Here is a 20,857-nt window from a genome sequence, read left to right on the forward strand (position 1 = left end):
TAATATATAATTATAATAAAAAATAAATTTATTTTTATTATTGAGTCAAGTCGATGGGGAAAGCGAGAATCCCCGACTGCCTCCTTCTTCCTCAGTTTCAGATTTTTCCCTAAACCTCCTCTCTTTCTCTCTCCTTCGTCAGCTGCCTCACATATGCCCACTTCTCGGAAGGAAAAAAGACCAGGCCGCCACCACCTTCGAAGCCCAGACCTTCCCTGCCGTCGCCGCCGCACCTCTTGCCGGAATTGGTCATGTTTTCGCAGATTCTTCTCCGGCCTGGTTCTCTCTCCTTCGACCACTAATTTCGACACCTGAGGTATGGTTTCTAGACTATTTTTCGTGCTCTAGCTGATGGTTGGGTAAGATTTGATTAATTGTTAGTTTTGGTATCTCGAATTTAAACCCTAAGTTTTGCCAGTTTTTGAATTAAAATTTCAGCCACTTTCGGCCACTTTTGGCCATTTTTATGGGTAGGTCCGAGAACAAAAGTGGCTCCAATTCATGTTTTAAACCTAGGGTAGGAACCTTGGCCCTAAATTTTTAGAATTTTCTGGCGACATGTTATCGCTTTGGACACTTACGCACTGCCGGAGCGTGGGTTAATGTAGCAGTGGGCATTGGGTCCCAGTGCAATCCCCTCGTTGTCTCGAGTACGTAGGTGTGCTCGGATTTGAATTTGGTTACCTTTTGAGTCTCAAACGAATTTCGCCTATTGTGTGATTTCCGGGGTTGATAGTTCGGACCGTTGGATCGAAATCAAACTCGTGTATGTTGCACCTTGTATTTCTAGGATCGTATCAGATTCAACGGATCGTGGATTGGAGTCCTAGATACTTCGAAATCGCACACCGTAAGTCAACCTATGCTTAGAATTATATCTTGCTAAATTGGATTGATTTTTATGTGTGTTAATGAAATTGTGCAGATGTTAAACCTGATTAGAAGTCATAAGGCGGTGATGACTGCATAGAGTTCGCCTCCCCCGGCTCAGCGGTCATATGCTGTTGCTGCTCTAGCACTGATGGACCACTTGCCAGTTGGTCCAGGGGGGTCCCAGGCGCCTGCGTCATCGGCTTCATCGGTGGCGCAACCTGTTAGCGCCAGGCGACATCACCGACCAGCCAGCATCACCGACACCACATTTTCTTCACAGCCAGGTATAGATTTCCTTCAACTCCAGTTCTCTTTTTTTTCTTTTTCTTTTTTTGTATTTTATAGTTAAATTTGTTTAATATTATATTTCTTTGCAGCCAAAAAGAACACCCGACGGCTGTGTCGGCAGTTGAAGACGGCGAAGGTCACCCGGGTGACCAACAGTCGTATCAACATCGGATACGACTAGTGACATCTGGCTGCATCGACGGCGGAGTTGCATAGCTCCTTGGCCCAAGACATTGGTCACGTCATTCGGACCCATTGCCCGATGCAATGGAAGTCTTGGAAGGTCATGCCTGACGAGATCAAGACGGAGGTGCGCGACCAGTTGTCGGTATGTATCCTACCTTTTAATTCTTTTTCTTTCAAACTTTATATATTTCTATTACTGAAGGCATATAATTAATTTATTGCAAACGAACTACAACTTAGAGGACCTCGACACCGAGTCATTGGCGTACGTCAACAGACTCTTCACTGAGAGGTACAAGCGGTGGAAGAGCGACTTGCACCACCATTTTGAGGCGTTTGATGATCCGCAAGTCGCTCTTCAGGAGGGTTGTCTGAAGGAGCTTGAGGGGCGGGAGGATAGTTGGGCGTGGCTCTGCACTCATTTTCAAGCGCTCGATTTTGTGGTATTTTTTAATATTAATTTCAAATTTATTACATATTTCTTACTAATGTTTATTTAATTTTTTTATATTTCATTTCAATTTCAACTAATACGTTTTATTTTTTGTATAACAGAATAAAGCCGAAGTCAATAAGGACAATAGGACGAAGAAGACTCTACTCCACTATTCAGGTTCCAGGGCCTTCTCATATAGGATGGATGCACGGCGGCGGATAATTATAAAATAGTTTATATTTAATTTTTAATATGTCATTATTATTAATTTATTTTTCTCGTATTAACATTTTTCTTCTCTTGTTTAATTTAGGGGGGCTCCAAATTCCTAGATATTGACGTCTTTGGCGACGTTTATGCTCGACCTGGGAATGAGTTGGCGAGTCCCTTCATGTAAGTATTATTTAATTTTAATTCTTATGTTACGCATTCAAGTTTCAGGGTTATTATATGAATGTTTTAATTTATATTTTATGTTATGTTAAATAGATGACGATGGTGGAGAGGAGCCAGTTGGTTCTTCAGGAGTCCGCCTCCCAACTTCCTCCCGATACTCCGATTAAGTCTGTGGATCCTCCACAGGATGCTAGATTTTAGATCCTGATGGAGACGTTGGATCAGAGGCTCGGGAGGAGGCCGGGGACATATTGTCGAGGGATGGGGAATGCCCGGCGGAGGGAACCTAGACCCCATTCATCAGAGTAGTCAAATAGTCAGGTGACTGCTTTGACAGCAAAGGTGGCCGAGCTTCAGGGTCAGATGTCAATGATTCTGCAGTCCTTCGCGCGGTCCGGCATTCCAGTCCCGCAATTTGATACGTCGACCTTCGAGCCCGTCCACCCCGAGCATGCCCACCAAACCTCTGCCCCTATGGACCACCAGACCTACGGGCTGCATATACCTGACGACCAAGTAGATTTTGAAACATTATTTGATTAGTTTTTTATTTTCATTATCATATTTTAAACATATCTCTTGTAGTATACATTTATTTTCTTTCATATAATTTTTTGTTCCCTTCAATTCATTTTTTTTATTGCAATTTCATTTTATTACCCAAATTTTTTTTTTTTTTTTTTACAAAATAAAAAAAGTAATATTAAATTTAATTAATATGTTGTAAATAATTGAGTGTGGAGCCCGCATGTTGGAAAGGGCCCCACATGCTGTTTGTCTACAAAACTCATTGGATGAACGGATCAGTATGAAAAAATTCGGATTGCAGAGTTTTTTCTCTGCTTTCTCCATTTCTCTCCTCAATTCTCTGCTCCTAAATTCTCTCCTTAATTCTCTAGTTTTTACAACATAATATATATTTTTATTTTGCGGGATAAAATGTTTTTCGTAGGGCGAATTCACATTTTACAAAATAAAAAAACGTAAAACTACATTTTAAATACATATATTTTATTCTTGCGCGACGAAGACATTCGTCTCTTGAAAAGGATATGCGCGACGACGAATATTTCGTTGCGCAAATGTTGGAGACACGAATTGCGCGACGAAGAAAAGATTGTCACACAAATAATTGCGACACGAACTGCGCGACGAATATTATCCGTCGCGCAGTGTACTCGCGACGAACATGCTTTCATCAGGCAAAGGTTTGTGAGACGAACAATTGTGTCGTCCCTAAACCTTTTGTGCAACGAAGGTTAACCGTCGCTCAACTTGGTCGCGAAAAGTCTTTCTTCACGCTCTTTGCGCGACGCATTTTCTGTCGCGCTGAAATTTGTGCGACTAGAAGTAACTTTGCGCGACGAAATTCTCTTCATCGCGCAAATCGTAAAATGTAGTAGTGCTTGCTGAGGATGTCTCTAGTGTCGGCGTCACTGGTCAACCTCCTCATCAACTGAAGGAGGCCGTTCTATTCGGCTGACTTGTCAGCGTGACATACTGGAAGATTGAGCTTATGAAGGGTTCTCCACCACCTGTGGTTTGGAATCTGCTCTTTTAGTATGAGATGGCGAGTGTCTTCTGTCAACTGGTTTCCTTAACCTCGACTGGATGCTTCCTTGCGAACCTAGGTAGGTGTGGCCATCGGACTGTGCCCCCAGCCTTGAATGCACATTAGTTTGTGGGCTTAGTCTCGAACGGATGCTTATCCTGATTTGGTCGCAGCTTGCTGATGCTCACGACATGCCAGCATAATGATCAGCACTGTGATGTCCTCCTTCATGCATGTTGGCCCTTGCTTAATCTCCTTGGGATCTTTCATGCTGCCTGCCTATGCGTTAACCCATCATTCTCTCTTTGCCATCGAATCTCAGCCCATCGTCACAGACCAAGTCAATATGCCTGAGTAGTCGATCAACCAAGTTGTTTTGATCTTGGACCCTCCTAGTCAGCTCATCTACCCTATAATTGAGAACTTGGCTGTTTGAACAGGTAGGAGAGAAAGTGTGACACCAAGTTGATGGCGACCTAGGTTTTCTTGGGAGGTACGAATAGGCACAACATTTAGGGATTGTGGTGGCAAAGATAGGTGTGGCAACACCTACTCCAAAACTTGTCCAAGTTTGGCAGTTGAGGCATGGGAGTTGCTAGTTTTGGGGGCACCACCGTGTAGACTTTGTGTCGTGGTGGATTTCGTGGCCACCGTCTTGCTTCCTGTGGTGGTACTTTTCACCATGGTTGTTTCGAATGCATTGAACGAAATTGGTAATTGAAACGGAAATGGATTTCCTTGTTAAAATTTATGAGAGCTTCAGTTTAAGTATATTTCGAGGCTCTCAATGAAAGTACCAAAATTTATGGGAAAGTTTCTCACGGGAGAATATTTGTGGATGAATCTTCTCTCTTGATCGTTCCCCTCCTAGAATCTCTGCAAGACAAAATAAAGTAATTGGAAAACCACAGGTGTGGTGGTGGCCAAGGGCCCTTTGATACCTAAGTCGGTTAAACGGTCTCAGTGAGATGTAGCAAATACTGAAAGGACAGAGTTTTCTGTCACATGAGGGAGGGTAGTGCAGACGCCGAGTAAGGAAGAGAGGTGGCGGTAGAAAGTAAGTATGAGAGGGAGAGGGGAATTCGGCTAGGGGGAGAGAGAGAGTGTGTAATTTTTAGGGTTTTCTAAGGTTACCTTCTTTGTCCTCTTGTTTAAATAGTCTTCCATCTTTGTAAGTCCTTTTCTATTAATGGGATATATTCAATTAACTTAAATTGGTAACCTCCCAAATAAATATATTATCAAACTAGATTTATTGGTTTAAATAATATACTTTTAGGGTTAGCTTATTTTTCACGTAGCGCCTCCAAATGGGACGCTGAATTTATTTCCTCCCACACAAAACTCACTAACAAAGAGAAAATGCGGAGCCAAAAATCAAGCTCCCTTAAAAAACTCCCTTTCTTACTAAGGTAAGTGACGGCGACCAAATGTTGTACCCTCCTTTTTACCAAAACAAGTCTGCCCTAAAACTCCCCCAGCTAGCAACTATCATTGGCTTTATAATAAGACAAAAATCATTTGGATAGAAAGACTACAGTTGGAAAAATAAATGAGGTGGTAGTTTTTTAGATGACTAGTCATTCATGTTGACTAGTCATATCCTAATGCAGATTAATACACGCAATGCATTATTTACCTTGAGAGTTTCATTGCAAGTTGCCACATTTGAACGCAGCCATAAAGCCATCTTGATACTATAGTAACCTAGTCTAAATATAATGAGCTTGATTGATTACATATGAGTTTACAAGTTTGTCAAGAAAAGCTAAAATATTAGCTAAATAAACCCTGACTCATATTATCAGCCTTTACGTACACCATATCCTCACATTGTATGTTCTCGCAAAGCAACTTATCTAGTTCTGTTGTACTCTTTTCCGCATCATATGTAGAGAACTAAAGCTCTTCTTCTCCCAAGTAATTTTCTGAATCACGATATTGATTGTTATCTTCTAAGTCAGCTCGAGTACCCAAGTTGAGGTCCACAGACATTGGTAATTGTCTGAAGTCAACTGTAGCTTGTTGATTCCTTAGTCTCCGCTTCAACGTAATGCACAATGGAATCTTATAAGACTTTAAAATATTTTCAGTAATAAAAGTTTTCACATCATCATCATCGACTATATCTACATGCCAAGCATTTTTCGTTGAATCATATATAACTTTCATAGTTATTTCATACTCATTTGGGTCCAGATTTGCAATATAATACACTTTATTCCGAAGTTTCTCTAATGTAATTTTCTCTGAAACAAGTACTCCTTTAATTTTGCCATTTGTGTACGTTGAGTGAACCCAACTCCCTCCATAGCTAATTAAAATTGTCAATCTAGACATGGTACTGAAAAGTAAGCCAAAAAAAAAGTTAATAAAAAACAATGAACACATTGAATAACAATATTCTGACAAGTGTCAATACAAAAATAAAAGTTAGAAAGCTACTTAACTACGGAACAAAAATGAAATGTCTAATTTCTTCTATTTACATGTTTGTTTTGCTATATTTGAAAGTTATGCAAACTGACATTTGTGTTTGTTTTGCTATATTTGAAAGTTATGAAAACTGACATTTGTGAAATTAGGAAGGTAAATTTTGCTATTTATAATAAAAACTCATTTTTCAGATTACAACCAAGTTTCACTAATTTAAAAAATGAGCCGAGCCGAGCCAAACATACAATCAAGCTCATTCCACGAACAACACGAACCAAGCTGAGCTCAAATTAGGAAAAGATCATCTGATCACAGCTTGAGATTATATGAATATATATATATACACACTGAGATATTTAAACTCGTTCTAAGTATCAGAGAGAAAAGAAAATCTGCAAAAAGAACAAGAAGAAATATTACCTTTGAGTTGCAGCACTTTTTTCCCAATTTGCCAATCCAAAAATAAGAACAAGAAGAAATATTAAAACCCTCCAGTTGCAGTAGTTCTTGCCAATTTTGCCAATCCCAACACGCCCGCCTTTGGTTGAAAAAATTTTATTGTTAACAATGTTGATGGTTCCACCCCTCCCTGTTGTCATCAATATTGTTCGAATAACTTCGTTGTTGATGTCCAAAAACACAACTTCACTGCCTTCACTTCTAATTTCATTGCCAGAAATGTTCCAGGTCTCGTTGCTTTCAGTATCACTATTTTCACTTCTTGTTGCCATCTCCTCGTGCAGTTGTTGACTTTCATTTTGGAGACCCATCTTATATTGAGAAGATGGGAAGTCTCGGAGATGCAAAAATAACAATGGAAAGGGTCTACGGGCAAATATTTCAAAACAGCTAGATGAATGGTATAGTCAAAAGTCTCGGAGTTGTAACTTGCATTCTACATTCAGAAGAGTAGGTGGAATGACTTTATTCGAAGGGTGCAATTGGCTGAGAGAGAAGATAAATGTGGGACCAAAATAAACAAGTCCAACTAATTTGCCATTCGTCTGTTGATATATCCAAAAAATTTATAACCCCAAGTCAGAATCCGCAGAAAAATATATCCAACAAATTGATATACGAGAAAAGAAAAGCAAATCAAAACAGGCGATGCCCAGAAAACAATAAATTTCAAATTAAAAACAGGCAATGCCCAGAAAACTTGCCAGCTGTAGGCTTTCGTCTTAATCATTTTTGTTTTATTATGGCTTCAATGATTGGTCGCCAAGTGCATTGAGTCAGACATCTTTAGTATGGGAAAATTCTACCATGGGCGTGGTGTATCCATGCGCCCAAATTATCAACCATTGGATAAGTAAGTTGAGATGTGGGTTAAATCCACACCATTGAATGCTGTAACCGAAAAGGGTTGCTGTAGGTAAAAGTAATAAAATAAAAATTGAACAAAAAAATAAAAACAAAACAAGAAAAGAAAAATAGAACGATAAGGGAGAAAGGGCAAAGACGATGTTGAACTACTGAAGCAATCCCACCAACTCTCTCTTTCATCTCTCCCTCTCTTCCCCTACCTGTGAATCGCTTGATTCTGTGGATGAAATTGAGAAGATCTTAAATCTCTTGGTCCCTCTCTCTCTCTCTCTCTCTCTCTCTGTCCATCTCTCTCTTCGTCCGTCTCTCTCTTCGTCCCCCTCTCTTTGCTCCTCTCAGTCATCAGTTCAAACCCTAGAAAATTGGGGATTTTTCCAATATCAAAGGTCAGTTTGCTTTTTCTATTCCTTTTGTCTTTTGGTTTCTGGTTTTTTTTTTTGGATAGTTGGGTTTTATTTGTTGGTAATGTGATTTTTTGTTTAAATTTGATAATGGGTTTCTTTTGATTCCCCTGTTCCTGTTTTGTGACCTTGTTGTTCCAGAAACTCAAATTTTATGACTGGCATAGATCTATTATTGTGAATTTGTGATTAATTAGGATAAGTAGTCCCAATAGATGAAAGGTTGAGAAGCTCATATGAGAATTTTTATGGCAAGGCCAAGGAGAGGGAAATAAGTGCAGTTGGTGAAGTGGGAGTTAGTGTCAAAGGATGATTAGGGGTACTATCGTATTGTAAGTGGTGGTTCACACGTTAGATGGGTCTTTATGCTATCCATAGAAGAACTTGAGCTGGAACGATTTAGGAATAAAGTTGGAATGACCATTTTAGGACTGAAGTTGCTAGAATGAGTATTGATTTGTGTATATTGAATCTAGGAAAGTCTATTTATGTTGTTAAACTGCATGCAAAGTCTGAGATTTTGCTATCGATTTTCTTATCTTCTTTCAATTATTGTAATCTGAGAGTTCATTTTTGCTCATATAATAACATATGTCATGGTTTGGTTTTTATTTTTTTCTTTTGTAGGATTGACCAATCTTTCAGTCACAGGTTAGAATCCATCCTATCATTCAACTCAATTGTGTTATCCTTTTCCTTTATTACATTCATTAGTATTAGCTTGGCAACAAGGTCAATAGAACCTGTTAACAAATATTTAATAACCATTAGAAGCTTTCATCCACTGCTTCTGGGAAATGCCTCCCCGAGTTGTTTATTGCGAACTATGTATAGGTACATGGGTCTGTAATTATTTTTGTTGATGAACAGATAGTGAAAGTAATGACCCAGATTGTGGTTGAAAAAGTGCTTAGTTCATATTTCAATATGTAGGCATATGTTGAAAATTTTGGAGCGGAGCAAGGGATGTGGAGGTGGATCTTATTTGGGATAGGCTTCGTTTTTGGGATTCCCTTTGGCCGTTGGTATCTTCAGAAGTTAAGGATTGTTCCTTTCAAGGTATATTGTATTATTAGAATTCTGCTGTCAACTACAAGTTTTGTTCGTCTAGTGCCATGTATCTTTGTTAAGTTGTTTACCTAGTATAGCTAGACCAGTGGACAACTTGTCCCTTGTATTGTTATGTTCTCTTCTTAATGAAATTATGTTTCTTATTACAAAAAAAAAAAGAAAAAGAAAAAGAAGGACAATGAAGTGATTGAGAGAGACAATGAGTTGGAAATTGAACAAGAATAATGCAATCGTAAGTTCGAAATTGCAATACCCATCCGTAATCTTGTAATTGAGTGTTCCATAAAATTGTAAAACCCATCTGTTTTGGACAGCTGTGTTTCATAAAATTGTAAAATCCATCCGTAATCTTGTAATTGACAAACAGTTAGTGGGAAATTGAAACTGAATAATGCAATTGACAAACAATAAGTTGGAAATTGTAAACGTGCAGTTATCATGCGTGCCTATTTTCTTCACTTTTGACTTCGTTTTCCACATGATTTCACTTCCCATTCCCCATTCCTAATGCTTTTGTAACCCCAAAGTGAAGAAGTTTTTTTTTGGGTCAAAAAAATGCGATTTTTGGCCTTTGTAAATATGTTGTAAACATGTATTTAAAATATATTAAAATTAAGAAAATAAATTTATAAAGGGAAGGTGGGACATTAGAGAAGTAAATTAGGTCCTTATCCTTGTAAACCAAAGGGTTTACAATAGTAAGGACTCGTATGCAATTGACAAACAGTTAGTGGGAAATTGAAACTGAATAATGCAATTGACAAATAGTAAGTTCAAAATTGCAATTGATAAACAGGTAAAGTGGAACATTTGGAAGGTACATTAGAGAAAATTCTACAGTGCGCCAGGCGCACTGATGCGCCACTTATTATAGACCATTGGATGAGTAGTTGGGGCATGTGGGGTAATCTAAAGCGTTGATTGTTGGTTACCGGTTAAATTGGTTGCTGTAGGTAAAACCAAATAAAAAATAAAAAAATACTTGCTCTCTCAGTCAGAGACATTTCAAGTTTAGGGTTGGGTTTCTCATTTCTTTATCTTCGAGTTTGATTCCTTCTACAGCAGCTCCTCTCCTCCTTCTGTGACGACGAGACGATGCCGGCGACCACATCTCCTCTCCTCTCAAGTAGGTCATGCTCCTTCTTCATTTCGTTCTCCTTTCGAGGGTTTTTGGTCTGGGTATCTTCCTTGTTGCTGCTGCTTCATCGCTGGTTTCTTTGTTTTGTTTTTTTAGGTTTTCATAGTTATGATTTCCCTTTCTCACTCTCATCTGGATCTCTATGGCTGGCTTTCTCTCAACCTCTCTGTGGCTGGCTTTCTCTCAACCTCTCTGTGGCAGGTAAGAACTCTAATTTTCTCCCTCTCTTTCTAACTGTGCGATTTAGATGATTCGCATCATAGCAGAAAGTATTTCAACTTTGAATTTTGGTCTAGACTTTCTAACAAAATGATTTATATGTCCTATTTTAATTTAGGGCTTAATGATTTGGGTATTGAATGGCAAGTCCTTATTTATTTTTTTTTGGTAATATTTTGGATTTATATAGGAATTTGGTAATTTTTTGAAATTATAATTATGTTTTTTTTTTCTTTCGAATTGTTCTCTCTCCCACCTCTCCCCTTTCTCCCTCTCAGATATATCGTTGCTAATTTCTTACTTTTTTATTATTTGAATTTGAGGGTTGGAAGCTTGAGAGTTGTTCATTCTTGATAATGATATGGGACTTTAAATTGATGGCCTTGAGACTGCATATTGTTCAAACCAAAAGCACTGGGTTCTTGAAGGAAGATGCTAGAAGATGGAGATAGGATTGAGACATTTTATGTACTCTGTTTACTTGAGATCTCAATGTTAAAATAATGATCTAGAACTTGAGATAGGATTGAGACATTTATTGTCCTCCACGACAATAGAGCAAATTGGTGTCCGTTACAACCCATGAGATCCATGACTTCTTATAATGTATTATTTTTGTGCTTGAGATAATTTAGTCTGAATTGTAGAGTAATATCTTTAGTTTCTTATGCAGTTTTAGAGATGCTCAACAACAGAGCATAGAATGTATGTGCTGTAAGTTCTTCATCCAATCTTCATATTTGACATGAATTACGCTATAGAATTTCATTGATAAAGTGACTGAAACTGATTAGTGATCATTCATACATCATTTTCATGTTCATATTCAAAAGATAAACAATTGATCATTGTCTCTTAATGCGTCTAATTCTTCGACTTGTGAGCCGTCCACCATCACAAATGTGCTCCTCTGTTTCCCAACTTTTTCTCTGCATTCACAAAAACAAAAAACAAAAATGCTATCATTGATGTGAATTTATGAATTTGAATTTATCTTCTTTTATGTATGAATTTGAATGTGTGAGATGATTCTCATATTATATATATATATATATATATTTGGCAATGTGTGAAATCATTGAACTCTCTGGCCTTCTAGGGGTTGATTTTAGATTCTCATTAGTTCATATTTGTAATAGCCACTTATCATCCAAGACCATCTTACAGTATTTTGGAATTGGTTAGCTTAGTCTTCAACAAATCTCTTGGTATTGAAAATGTAATCTTCATTAGCATGAACTGAAAGTACTCGGTACTGGCTTTTACATTGGGGAGAATTCATAATATTTTATTCGATAAAAAAATACCTTGTGAAATACAATTGAAGCTAACGAAAAGCTAGATAAGTAGACTTAGATTTATAGTCTAAGTATTCTATTAAAAAGGAGATGTGCGCCTCTGTATTCAGTTCATCCAGCAATTCTGTTAGAAAAGGGATTTCTTGTAGCATCTCTTGTTTTAAGTCTTTCAAGTGCTGAGAAGAAAAGAGTCAGTGTAAACAAATGCCTATGCATCATAGGGTTAGTTATATATATATATATATATATATTAAAAGAAGGAAATGAGAGCAATGGATATTCAGGTTACAATACAAAACTACATTTGCTAGCTGATATACTCTTACTTAAGTTATAAGGTGGTATTGCTTAAGTTATAAGGTTGTATTGCTCTCAAACCTGAAAATGTTGAGGCACTAACTTGTACACGAGACTGGATATTTATTTGTTTCTTTTTATCATCATCTAAAGTCTTATTTGGGCAGTTAGCTATAACTATTGTTTTATTTGGCTTGTATATTTTCATGTTTACAGGACTTCCCAACCCATTGAACATGAAACTTCACTGCAATCAATGGTACCATGCATATGAAGAGTCCTAATTTACACGACTTCTATATCTTCTACATGGGAAAGGGACTTACTCTTCTTCTTGTGCTTCTTAATTTCAAATTGGTTTTGATTATGTTTTTCAGTTAGGTATTGTTTTGATTTTGATTTTGGATTTGCAGGTATTCCAACTAGCGGCCCATCCACCCTTCCCAGCATCTGATAAGGGTAATTTTTTTTTTTCCTTCAAATTTATCTCTCTGTCTCTGTCTTTCATTTTGGTGAATGGTTGAGGATGTTATTTATTTATTTTAGTAATGCATGAGGAATATATATATATGAACTGCATGTTAAAAACTATCATGCTACATTGGAAGTGGTATTATTTGCCTAATCTTGGCATAGTGCTAAGAATAGTTAAGTTTGGAATCACAAAATGAGGACGTAAAGACAAACACCAGGCCATTGTACATTGCATTGGAGATATGGTTGAAGCTGGTCCCAGCTTTTGGCTGCTTTCGTTGCACTTTTTTGTTTGATATTCAAAGCCTATAAGATTGATGATCGTTATACAATCCAAAAAGTAAAAAAAGGAAAAAGAAAAGAACAAATCTCTACCCCAAACTGGCATTTTGCTTTCTATTCAAGTTAATTATGTTGTAGGTTTGTTCTTTTTTTGTTTACAATGATGAATTTCTAATTGTTTTCATATTAGCATATTGCTTTATGTTTCCATTCATTTTATTGATAGTTTCGTGATTGTTTTTCAGGTTGGGGTAAAGAATTAGGCCAAGTACAAGACTAATATACTATTTTGGAGTCTATTTATTTGGCTACTTGAATTTGTAATATTTTCATTGTATCTGGAGATTGTATTTTTTTTTTATTTAAAAATATACATAATGACTTAAGATTTTAGATTTATAATTATTGGTTATGTAGAGTGAATGTATTGAACAATACTTTCAATTACATGAATGAAGTTTATGTTGGCTTTGATGAGGATATAGTACCATTGAGAATAAGCTTTTAAAGTAAATTTGACTGTTATATCATAGTTTATGTGCCAATTGAAACAATCTTCCCATTAGCATTGTGAATGGGCATTGTACCATAAAGTTGTATTATGAGATTAGTGTATGCATGTTATTGGCAGGCTTTTTTATTTTAAGAAAGTAAACACAAAATGTGATTTGTCAATGCAATTGACAAACAGGTAGTGCCATTTGCATTCCAGTCGTGCAATTGACAAAGAAAGTAGTACTATTTGCATTCCAGTCGAGCAATTGCCATTATCTGTGCACAATTAATTGAAAATTTAAATTTAATATGTGATATGTCAATGCAATTGACAAACAGGTAGGGTAATTTGCATTCTAGTAGTGCAATTGAGAACTAAAGTAGTCCCATTTGCATCTAAGGCAATATTAACAGCTCAACGACATTGAAAATAAGCTTTTTACAAAGCAAAAAAAGCTCCCAACCCTCCCCCCCCTCTCTTCTAGGGCCGCTAGGAGGGGAAGTGGTCATTGACCCTTCTCCCCTCCCCTTCTTGCCTCCTTGTTCCTCATTTCCTCCCTTCCCCCCCTTCCTTCCTTCATCTCCCTCTTTTTGGTTCTTTTTTTTTTTTTTTTTGCTTTTTCTCCCTCTTCTCCCCCTTTATTTCTTCTCTGGTTCCCTCTCCCCCTCTCTCCTTCGTCCCCCCTCCCCCTCCTCTCTTTCTTTTATGTTCTCTTTCCCAAATCTCTACCTCAAATTTTTTTTTTTTTGGCTTGTGCTTTCTTTTTCTTTTTCTCTCTCCTCCTTATTGAATGACACTCGATTGAGACCCAAAAAAAAAATTTATATAAAAAGGAATATAAAAAAAAAGGTAGCCCATTTGCATTTCAGTCTTGCAGTTATTATTATCTTTGCTCAATTATGAAACGTAGTATTTCTCACTAATGATAAATCCTTCATAATTAATTGTATGTTCAAAAGATTGTAATCCATGACCAAAAAACTTAGTAGAATGCATAAAAACGTTGCTTAATAGAATGCAATTCGTAATTTCTGTCCTTGCAATTGAATTTTATGCACATTTTTGCAAATGTGGTTGCAATCATATTATACATTATATTCCTAGAAATGCATGCTTTATAAGTTTAACATTTTATTCCTACAAATGCATGCTTTATAAGTTTATCTTGAAAATACAAAATAAAATTAAACTATATATTTGGATAAGTTTATTTCCGAAAAGGAACATTTGAATTGATTAAGGGTAATTTGTCTCATGTTTGACAATTGCTTTTGATACCATAAAAAAAGGAAAGAAAAAAAATATGTATGATTTACGAGGTTTTGCAGCATGATTACAACTTTAAGGTTCTTCTTAATCCCTAATCTTGTAATGTGGATCCATAACATTGTAAAATGGTGATTTACAATATTATGGATTTGGTGAGCCCTAATGTTGTAATCCAGGAGCAAAACCTTGTAAATTGTTACCAAAACTTGTAAGTTACGAGTTTAGGGATTCTTTTTACGACGTTATGGTGCCCTCAGTCTTTAATCTTGTAAAATATTTTTTTTTACTAGAATAAGGATCCATTTTACATCACTAAGGTGCACCATTACCAATTCCTTGTAATGTGGATCCATAACATTGTAAAATTGTGATTTACAACAATATGGATTTGGTGAACCCTAACGTTGTAATCCAGGAGCAAAATCTTGTAAATTGTTACCAAAAACTTGTAAGTTACGAGTTTAGGGATTCTCCTTACGACGTTAAGGTACCATCGGTCCTTAATCTTGTAAACTATTGTTTACTAGAATAAGGACGGATTTTACATCCCTAAGGTCCACCATTACCAATTCCTTGTAATATGGATCCATATCCTTGTAAAAGGTTGATTTACAACATTATGGATTTGGTGAACCCTAACGTTGTAATCCATTAGCAAAACCTTGTAAATTGTTACCAAAAACTTGTAAGTTACGAGTTTAGGGATTCTCTTTACGACGTTAAGGTACCGTCGTATCCCAAAATTGTAAAATCGGCCCTTAATCTTGTAAACCCTCATTTTACTAGAATAAGGACCCCAATTTACATCCTCATGGTCCGGACTTACCTGTAAACATTTGTGTTTACACGTACAAGGACCCAATTTACTTTCCTAATGTCCCTAGTTACCTTAATATTATACTAGAAGTCATTCTCTTTGTAAATGACAATATTACAACATTAAGGATGTGTTTTACAATGTTGTGGAACATAACTATCCATAAAAGAGTAATACGAGACCTTAATATTGTAAACATCCGAGTTTACAAGTAGAAGGACCTAGTTTACCTTTCGAAGGTTCTCCCTTTACCCTAAAATTGTACTACATGCCTTTATCTTTGTAAATTATGATATTACAAGAGTAAGGATAACTTTTACAATGTTGTGGAACATGACTGTCCTAAACAGAGTAATCTAAGACCTTAAAATTGTAAAAATTTGTGTTTACACTTATAAGGACCCAATTTACTTTCCTAATGTCCCTAGTTACCTTAATATTGTACTAGAAGTCATTCTCTTTGTAAATGACAATATTACAACATTAAGGATGTGTTTTACAATCTTGTGTAAATCACTGTCCAATTATATGCCAATTGCCAAACAGGAAGGGATAATTGTATGGCCCTTATGCAATTGCATTTTTAAAAAAATGAAAACTTGATAACTTCATTTACAACATTATGGATAACTATCCATAAAAGAGTAATACGAGACCTTAATATTGTAAACATCCGAGTTTACAAGTAGAAGGACCTAGTTTACCTTTCGAAGGTTCCCCTTTACCCTAAAATTGTACTACATGCCTTTATCTTTGTAAATTATGATATTACAAGAGTAAGGATAACTTTTACAATGTTGTGGAACATGACTGTCCTAAACAGAGTAATCTAAGACCTTAAAATTGTAAACAATTGTGTTTACACTTATAAGGACCCAATTTACTTTGCTAATGTCCCTAGTTACCTTAATATTGTACTAGAAGTCATTCTCTTTGTAAATGACAATATTACAACATTAAGGATGTGTTTTACAATCTTGTGGAACATAACTATCCATAAAAGAGTAATACGAGACCTTAATATTGTAAACATCCGAGTTTACAAGTGTAAGGACCTAGTTTACGTTTCCAAGGTTCCCCCTTACCCTAAAATTGTACTACATGCCTTCATCTTTGTAAATTATGATATTACAAGAGTAAGGATAACTTTTACAATGTTGTGGAACATGACTGTCCTAAACAGAGTAATCTAAGACCTTAAAATTGTAAACATTTGTGTTTACACTTATAAGGACCCAATTTACTTTCCTAATGTCCCTAGTTACCTTAATATTGTACTAGAAGTCATTCTCTTTGTAAATGACAATATTACAACATTAAGGATGTGTTTTACAATCTTGTGGAACATAACTATCCATAAAAGAGTAATACGAGACCTTAAAATTGTAAACATCCGAGTTTACAAGTGTAAGGACCTAGTTTACGTTTCCAAGGTTCCCCCTTACCCTAAAATTGTACTACATGCCTTCATCTTTGTAAATTATGATATTACAAGAGTAAGGATAACTTTTACAATGTTGTGGAACATGACTGTCCTAAACAGAGTAATCTAAGACCTTAAAATTGTAAACATTTGTGTTTACACTTATAAGGACCCAATTTACTTTCCTAATGTCCCTAGTTACCTTAATATTGTACTAGAAGTCATTCTCTTTGTAAATGACAATATTACAACATTAAGGATGTGTTTTACAATCTTGTGGAACATAACTATCCATAAAAGAGTAATACGAGACCTTAAAATTGTAAACATCCGAGTTTACAAGTGTAAGGACCTAGTTTACGTTTCCAAGGTTCCCCCTTACCCTAAAATTGTACTACATGCCTTCATCTTTGTAAATTATGATATTACAAGAGTAAGGATAACTTTTACAATCTTGTGGAACATGACTGTCCTAAACAGAGTAATCTAAGACCTTAAAATTGTAAACATTTGTGTTTACACTTATAAGGACCCAATTTACTTTCCTAATGTCCCTAGTTACCTTAATATTGTACTAGAAGTCATTCTCTTTGTAAATGACAATATTACAACATTAAGGATGTGTTTTACAATCTTGTGGAACATAACTATCCATAAAAGAGTAATACGAGACCTTAATATTGTAAACATCCGAGTTTACAAGTGTAAGGACCTAGTTTACGTTTCCAAGGTTCCCCCTTACCCTAAAATTGTACTACATGCCTTCATCTTTGTAAATTATGATATTACAAGAGTAAGGATAACTTTTACAATCTTGTGGAACATGACTGTCCTAAACAGAGTAATCTAAGACCTTAAAATTGTAAACATTTGTGTTTACACTTATAAGGACCCAATTTACTTTCCTAATGTCCCTAGTTACCTTAATATTGTACTAGACGTCATTCTCTTTGTAAATGACAATATTACAACATTAAGGATGTGTTTTACAATCTTCTAGAGCATAACTATCCATAAAAGAGTAATACGAGACCTTAATATTGTAAACCCTCATTTTACTTGAATAAGGACCCAATTTACATCCTTATGATCCGGAGTTACCAATTCCTTATAATGTGGATCCATATCCTTATAAATGAGTATTTACAACATTATGGATTAGGTGAACCCTAATGTTGTAATCCTTGTTCAAAAACTTGTAAATCACTACTCAAATCTTGTAACTTATAAGTTTTATGATCCTTTTACAATGTTATGGTACTCTCATATCCAAACTACTGTAAATCACTATCCAATTATATGCCAATTGCCAAACAGGAAGGGCATAATTGCATGACCCTTATGCAATTGCATTGTTAAAAAAGTGAAAACTTGATAACTTCGTTTACAACATTATGGATTAGGTGAACCCTAATGTTGTAATCCTTGTTCAAAAACTTGTAAATCGCTACCTAAATCTTGTAACTTATAAGTTTTAGGATCCTTTTACAATGTTATGGTACTCTCATATCCAAACTACTATAAATCACTATCTAATCATATGCTAATTGCCAAACAGAAAAGGTATAATTGCATGACCCTTATGCAATTGCATTTTCAAAAAGTGAAAACTTGATAACTTGTATAACCGGTAACCAATTTTTTAAAAATTTTGAAAATATTATAAAGGACAAATGGTGCATGGGTGCACCTGGTGCACTATAGAAGGTGCCCTTTAGTATGATCTTAAAGGCATCAATCTTATTAGTTTCTGAATCTATATTTCATTGTTCCAAGTAGATTCTAACCTACGCATCTAGGTGTCATGGAGTGAAAAACTTAAGTTGCTATTACCATGAAGACTAGCTGTTAGTATTGCTAAGCTGAGTTGAGCTGCTTCCTAAATAGATATGGAAATTTTTGAGCTTGTTTGTTTGTGTAAAGACCCATTTTTTTAAAATATGTATTTATTTTCAGGAGGAAATATTTCGCTATTTATATATTTTATAAATTATATATGTATTGTTATATTCATTTTATATTTATATCTTTCATTATCGGTTTTCATATACAACGTATATATAAGAACCCATATCTTCACTACTAGAAAGTTGGAAAATGACGACAGTAAAACGACGACGGCAGAACTAAATACTGTCGTTGTGTTTAGAAAGACGACGTTGATAGAAAACCGACGTGGATTAGTAACTTAAACACTTTTAAAATCGAGATCCGCTAGGGTATTTTTAAAACACAATGCCCACAACTTCATAAGCGTTGTCTTATGAAACATGCTAAACAGAAGTTGCCGATTATGTAAACACTTGACCCCTAAATAACGACAGTGGGTATAAAGCAACCAACGTAGATACTAAAGATGACATTTCATCTACATCATTGACGTATTAACTTGTACCTAACCACAATGGTAATTGTCGTCTTAACAACGTATGAAGTGCTCTTGTACTACGACGGTTATTATAATGTCGTGTGAGGTTATGTTTGCTTGAGAAATACTTTCCCCCTTCATTCTTTAATATCATGGTTCATCTAGTAGTATATCTTGTTAGAGAGGTTCGTCTATGTGGGCCATTTTATTTTAGATGGATGTATCCATTCGAAAGATTCCATGATGCTTTTGGTCATTATTGAATAACATATTGAACTTTTATTTTTCTATTTTCTATGTTAGATTGAATTAAGATATGATTAATGTACAAGTTCAAAGTGAACTCAATGGGAAAGACAATAATGGCTTATCAGGAAAGTTGAGGTGGTTAGTAGCTGGTCCAAGCATGGCAGTGCCATCATATATGAGCTATCTTATTAATAGTGTTTAATTTAACACCAAGGCACAAGATGATGTGCGAACTGTTCAAAATAGTGGAGTTTATTTACTTGCACATATTATGCAAGTTGCTAGTGTCAAGGACAAAAACTCGATTATCTCCAATATAGGTTTTTATTAGGGGTGGGCACGGTTCAGTTTGGACCCGTTTTTGCCTCAAATTAGAACCGATCAGGTACTATTCATCCGGTTTAGTTCAGTTTGGTTTTAATAAAAAAATTCAAAAACTATCTGGTTCGGTTTGAACCGGTTCCAGTTCTAGTTCGGTTTTGAACTGGATTATAAAAATTATTTTTTAAATAGTTTTTTAATACAATTCTCAAATGAAATATTATATTTTTACTTGAAAATTAACAAATTATTCAATTTCATATAAAAATAAATATTAAAGTTAGAAAAGAGAGATATTTTGAAATTGAATTTGGATAAATATTAGTTTTTTTTAGTGAAATTAAAAATATAGCATTAAATATAAATATATATTGAAATTATATATTTTTTAATTTGATCGGTTCAGTTCGGCCCGGTCTGGTTTTTGAAGACATGGAATAGGATCCGAAACCTATCCAAACCGGTCCAGTTGGATTTTTGACGGATTGTTGACTTTTTGGTCAACTTGATTTTTTTCGGTTTGGTTCAGTGTGGTTTAGCTCGGATTTCCGATTCGCCAGTTTGTGTGCGCACCCCTAGTTTTTATGGTGTCATTCAAGAAATTTGGGATCTTTGCTACCAAAAGTTTAGAATTTTAGTCTTCAGGTGTGATTGGATAGATAACACTTTAGGCCTAGTAGTCAACGAACTTGGATTTACCCTTGTAGATCTGAGTAAAATTGGACAAAGATATGCCCAATTTGTTATGGCTTGTCAAGTCAAACAAGTATTTTTTGTTGACGACCCAATGAATCATAGTTGGTCGGTAGTGTTATCAATGCCTAATAGAGAATATAATGATGATATTGGTGATGATGTGTCATGTTAGAATTGAGTGTGAGCTATTTACTAGAAGGATACCCAATGTTGACACATTTGATGACCTAGTGGGTGAGTTTAGGAGTGAAAATATTAGAGATGAGTGTGAAGATATATGGATTGATTGATGGTTGTAATGTATGACATTAGTTATGCAATAAATGGCTCTGTTTGACATTATTTTTATCGCTTTTTCATTATGTGGATTTTGGGCATGACAATTCCAGTATTAAAAATACTAGGTTCAAGATGTAAAATACGATGGTCCAGTTAACAAATTGCAAAAACATACGTCTAAATGATACCCGACATCATTTTTTAACAAACGTTATGGAATGGACGATGTAAACGACCGTACATAAATAAAAACCACTATTTGAAAT

General features: G+C 35.6%; 2 protein-coding genes across 6 annotated transcripts; one reads left to right on the plus strand and one right to left on the minus strand.

Moving 5' to 3' along the window:
• Positions 1 to 5,419: 5,419 nt before the first annotated feature.
• LOC117612725 lies at positions 5,420 to 6,991 on the minus strand. The gene is made up of 2 exons (XM_034341389.1): positions 6,588 to 6,991; positions 5,420 to 6,075 (listed from the first exon to the last, which is right to left on the minus strand). Exons 1-2 carry the CDS (start codon positions 6,935 to 6,937, stop codon positions 5,631 to 5,633), a joined length of 795 nt encoding a protein of 264 aa, XP_034197280.1. The 5' UTR covers positions 6,938 to 6,991; the 3' UTR covers positions 5,420 to 5,630.
• An 833-nt stretch (positions 6,992 to 7,824) lies between these two features.
• On the plus strand, positions 7,825 to 13,033 carry LOC117612724. Of its 5 annotated transcripts, XR_004583533.1 has the most exons (9): positions 7,825 to 7,879; positions 8,522 to 8,545; positions 8,828 to 8,953; positions 10,028 to 10,091; positions 10,200 to 10,304; positions 10,996 to 11,036; positions 12,134 to 12,176; positions 12,331 to 12,376; positions 12,919 to 13,033. XR_004583533.1 is itself a non-coding variant. In XM_034341387.1 (8 exons), the coding sequence occupies exons 3-7, from the start codon at positions 8,861 to 8,863 to the stop codon at positions 12,341 to 12,343; spliced, it is 318 nt and encodes a 105-aa protein (XP_034197278.1). In that variant the 5' UTR covers positions 7,825 to 7,879; positions 8,522 to 8,545; positions 8,828 to 8,860; the 3' UTR covers positions 12,344 to 12,376; positions 12,919 to 13,033. The 5 variants fall into 5 exon arrangements, 1 of the variants encoding a protein (XP_034197278.1); XR_004583532.1 differs by having other exon boundaries at positions 12,134 to 12,376; XM_034341387.1 differs by lacking the exon at positions 10,996 to 11,036.
• Positions 13,034 to 20,857: the final 7,824 nt, after the last annotated feature.

This window comes from Prunus dulcis, unplaced genomic scaffold, assembly GCF_902201215.1.
Source record: "Prunus dulcis unplaced genomic scaffold, ALMONDv2, whole genome shotgun sequence".
NCBI classification, from domain to species: domain Eukaryota; kingdom Viridiplantae; phylum Streptophyta; class Magnoliopsida; order Rosales; family Rosaceae; genus Prunus; species Prunus dulcis.